Source organism: Triticum dicoccoides, chromosome 6A, assembly GCF_002162155.2.
Source record: "Triticum dicoccoides isolate Atlit2015 ecotype Zavitan chromosome 6A, WEW_v2.0, whole genome shotgun sequence".
Lineage (NCBI taxonomy): Eukaryota > Viridiplantae > Streptophyta > Magnoliopsida > Poales > Poaceae > Triticum > Triticum dicoccoides.
In genome coordinates this window covers 31487767-31492485 of record NC_041390.1, presented here as the reverse complement: position 1 = coordinate 31492485, position 4719 = coordinate 31487767, and the positions used below count along the sequence as shown (strand labels likewise).

General features: G+C 49.0%; 1 protein-coding gene across 1 annotated transcript; it reads right to left on the bottom strand.

Moving 5' to 3' along the window:
• Positions 1–3209: 3209 nt before the first annotated feature.
• LOC119315560 lies at positions 3210–3712 on the bottom strand. The gene is made up of 2 exons (XM_037590132.1): positions 3442–3712; positions 3210–3268 (listed from the first exon to the last, which is right to left on the bottom strand). The coding sequence occupies exons 1-2, from the start codon at positions 3710–3712 to the stop codon at positions 3210–3212; spliced, it is 330 nt and encodes a 109-aa protein (XP_037446029.1).
• Between the last annotated feature and the right edge of the window lie 1007 nt (positions 3713–4719).

Below are 4719 nucleotides of genomic sequence, written 5' to 3'. Positions count from 1 at the left end.
GCGTCTGGACATGGACGACGGGCGGGTGCGCCTCATCAGCCTGGAGCAGCGAGGACGACGGGGCCGAGTAGGCTGGCATTAGGGTGCCGCCCTGGAACAGGGGCCCGTCGACGCTGGCGAAAGTCTCGGCGGAGCCCGAGGACCCGCCAAACTGCATGGCCGGGTGCGTCGCCGGTGGGGGCAGCACATGCGGCCCGACTGAGGCCGTCGTGTAGACCAGCTCAAGGGATCCAGCGAGCCAGGCCGGTAACAGAAACGACGACGGGGGAAACCGGACCTGGTGGATGGGCACCCCCGGTCCTGTCGTCAGGATGCCCAGGGCTGCGGTCGCCGATGGCGGCGGCTGCAGCTCTTGCCCCTGCTACATGGTGGAGGCGCCGGGGTTCATCGCTGGTGGCGACTGCCATGGCGGCGGCAACGGGGGTCGCCGAGGATGGCGGCTGCTGCGGCGGTGGGGCGGTGGCGTAGGGCACAGGCGGCTGTGGCCCATAGGATCTCACGAGGAACATGTAGATGTCCGTGACCGCCTGGGTGAGATCCTGGATGGCAACTGTCATCTCCTCCAGGGTGAAGACGACGGGGACGAGCGTGGCGGAGGTGACCGGCACCAGCAAGAGCGGGGCGATGGCCATGGTGGCCATGTTGGGAACGCGGTAATTTCAAAAAAAAATCCTACGCACACGCATGATCCATCTAGGAGATGCATAGCAATGAGAGGGGAGAGTGTTGTCTACGTACCCTTGTAGACCGTAAGCGGAAGCGTTATGGCAACGCGGTTGATGTAGTCGTACGTCTTCACGATCCGACCGATCCTAGCACCGAAGGTACGGCACCTCCGTGATCTGCACACGTTCAGCTCGGTGACGTCCCACGAACTCTAGATCCAGCTGAGTGTCGGGGGAGAGCTTCGTCAGCATGACGGCGTGATGACGGTAATGATGAAGTTACCAACGCAGGGCTTCGCCTAAGCACTACAACGATATGACCGAGGTGGAAGTCTGTGGAGGGGGGCACCGCACACGGCTAAGAGATCAACTTGTGTGTCTATGGGGTGCCCCCTCCCCACGTATATAAGGGAGGGAGGGAGGAAGAGGCCGGCCTAGGAGGAGGCGCGCGCCAAGGGGGGGGCAATCCTACTCCAAGTAGGTTTGCCCCCCCCCCCTTTCCTATTCCTACTAGGAGAAGGAGGAAAGAGGAGGAGGGGAGAAGGAAAGAGGGCCCCCCCCCCCAACCCTAAACCAAATCGGTTTGGGCCTATGGGGGGCGCGCCCCACACCTTGCTTGTTGCCCTCTTTCTCCACTAGGGCCCAATAAGGCCCATAGACTCCCGGGGGGGTCCGGTAACCTCCGGTACTCCGAAAAATACCCGATACACTTCGGAACCCTTCCGGCGTCCGGATATAACCTTCCAATATATCAATCTTTATGCCTCGACCATTTAAAGACTCCTCGTCATGTCCGTGATCACATCCGGGACTCCGAACTACCTTCGGTACATCAAAACACATAAACTCATAATATCAACTGTCACCGAACGTTAAGCGTGCGGACCCTACGGGTTCGAGAACTATGTAGACATGACCGAGACTCATCTCCGGTCAATAACCAATAGCGGAATCTAGATGCTCATATTGGTTCCTACATATTCTACGAAGATCTTTATGGTCAAACCGCATAACAACATACGTTGTTCCCTTTGTCATCGGTATGTTACTTGCCCGAGATTCGATTGTCGGTATCTCAATACCTAGTTCAATCTCGTTACCAGCAAGTCTCTTTACTCGTTACATAATGCATCATCCCATAACTAACTCATTAGTCACATTGTTTGCAAGGCTTATAGTGATGTGCATTACCGAGAGGGCCCAGAGATACCTCTCCGACAATCGGAGTGACAAATCCTAATCTCGATCTATGCCAACTCAACAAACACCGTCGGAGACACCTGTAGAGTATCTTTATAATCACCCAGTTACGTTGTGACGTTTGATAGAACACTAAGTGTTCCTCCGGTATTCGGGAGTTGCATAATCTCATAGTCATAAGAACATGTATAAGTTATGAAGAAAGCAATAGCAACAAACTAAACGATCATAGTGCTAAGCTAACGGATGGGTCTTGTCCATCACGTCATTCTCTAATGATGTGACCCCGTTCATCAAATGACAACACATGTCTATGGTCAGGAAACATAACCATCTTTGATTAACGAGCTAGTCAAGTAGAAGCATAGTAGGGACACTTTGTTTGTCTATGTATTCACACATGTACTAAGTTTCCGGTTAGTACAATTCTAGCATGAATAATAAACATTTATCATGATATAAGGAAATATAATAACAACTTTGTTATTGCCTCTAGGGCATATTTCCTTTAGGCCATCGGGGCGGTCGTCGCGGTCGGTAGTGGGAGGGTCGGGGTTGTCGGCGGTGAGGACATGATCGCACCGAAGTTATCTGATACCAAATTGGTAGGAACCGGATCCCTACCAGGGCGTGGTCTCAGATTGTAGGGGTGGAAGGAGGGATGGCGTGGAGGAAGGCGTGATCGCTGGCGCTGGGGCGCCGTTGTTGCGTGCGAGAGAGAGAAAGGGAACAGGGGCGGCGGCTAGGGTTAGGTCTCCCGGCTCCCTAAGGAAGCCGAGCAAATATGATTCCTTCTTGCTTAATTCCAAAACAGGTCCTTACACTAGTTTATATAATTCTCCTAATAAAGTAATTGGGCTAAGCTCCTAATAACGATAAGATAAACTGGACCACAGCTAACTGGGCTAAGCCCCTAATATGCCGGTCATAACACTTTCAGCTGATCTTCCTTGCATTTTGTGTGTGTTTATATTGACTGTTTTCTTTTGATTGAGTTCCATATTGTATCAGGCAAGGACGAATTCTGCGTTGAATTTCTCCTTATGCCCATTTAGCGTTTTTGTATTTACCTGGTTCTGACTAGTGAATGTTGAGTTGTTTTGGTTTCCCTGGGATTGAGGGAAGGCTTCAGTGAGATTGCTAATGTTTAAGTGGATGAGATTGCCAAGGTTTGGAGTATGAAGTAAACATGTCACTCTGATTTGGAAAATTTCACAAAGTGTTGTGTGGACGCGCAATACACATTTTATTGAATATTGATTGGTTCAGCAATCACAGCCGTTCAACATCACGATCCCATGATCCAGAGGCTATTCAACTCTTTATTTTGAAGGTTACTTGGCGCTAATTTTTGCCCCACCTCTTGTTGCACTCAGCTATACAATCCGCAACACCATGTGTATCTGCAAAAATGGCCAAGACGAGCAGAAGATCGTCAGACCAGGTGGTGATTCTTCTTTGTATCAATAGAAAAAAGAGAGCATATGTTGCACCGATGTTCAGGAGAATCAGGAGAATTCATCTATAAATGCAACGGAGCAAATGGAATGCAAGTAAGGTGTTCTGTTGGTCTTACAGGTTGGTGCCACTGACGGGTCACAGATGGAGTCCGTGCTGCGGACCATGATGCATGCGGCGAGGGCGTCCTTCTTGTCAACTCCGTCACAGTTGCTGGCGCAGTCGACGTTGCAGAGCCACCAAGGGACGCTGTGCCTGCACCCGTCGTGGCACTGCTGGTAACAGTCGCAGAAGGACATGGCGGCCACCTGTTGCTTGGATGGCACTGACATGATGAGGAGCATGATGCACAGCGCGGCAATGGCAGCCGCCCCCTTCTTCACCTCCATCTCCTCTCCTTCCTCGCACGAGCTATGACAAGAGAATAGGAAAGGAACTGCTGTGGGAGTTTTCAGGTGACTGGTGGCTCTCTTAGTCAGTCAGATATATTGGAGTTCTGAGGGCAATATCAACGTTTGACCTGGATAATTTGTAGTGTAACGTAACAAAGTATTCCAGTATTTTCCAGAAAATCAAATGACCCACAATTTCAGGTTGGAGTGTCCTGTAGCCAATTTTCCAATGGTATTACTTCCCGAACAAGATGGTGCCTACTGCCACTTACTAGCCCCTAGTGGAGCACCTGAAAATAACCTTGGATCTTACACGAATTAGAAAAGTGCATGTTGCTCATCTTTCTATTTTCCCTGTGAAGCGACCTGTTTTCTTTCTACATCAGCACATGTGGCGAATCTTTTTCTAATGTTGGTTTTCTCTAATATAATTCTGAGGTGATCTCACGCGGGAGCTTTTCACACAATTTCCAAGATGGTTTAGCTAGTGCTTAGTGCTTATTGTTTGAGCCATACAATGTCTACAGATATAATGTCAACGGTTTTCCATGAATGCCTTGTACAAATTGCTTTGACTGACGCCATGTGATTTCCCTGCAGGTATCTAAAGTTACGTTCCGGTTTCTGAGATATAGATGTGCCTTGATAGCTTGCTTCAATTAGTTACTACATTTCAATTGATCGTTTGCTTGTGTTATGCATGTGTTCATCTTTTCCCCTTTTCCTTTGTGTTCAGTGCTGTACTACGTGGGGAGTATTCTGCGTCAGATTTGTACTTATGTCCCATTTTGGGTGAATGTTTATCTGGTTCTGACCAGTGAATTTTGAATTATTTTGCTTTCGTTGAGATTCATGCAGTGCTTGGATTAGTTTTCTAATATTTGAATAATTTAAATGTTAAGCTTTTATGTTCCTTAATCCTCGCAAAAAGAAGATAAAGAATTTTGTTGTTGTCATCTGGACAGAGGAAGGTAAAATCAAAATTAGCAGGGATTTTCCACATG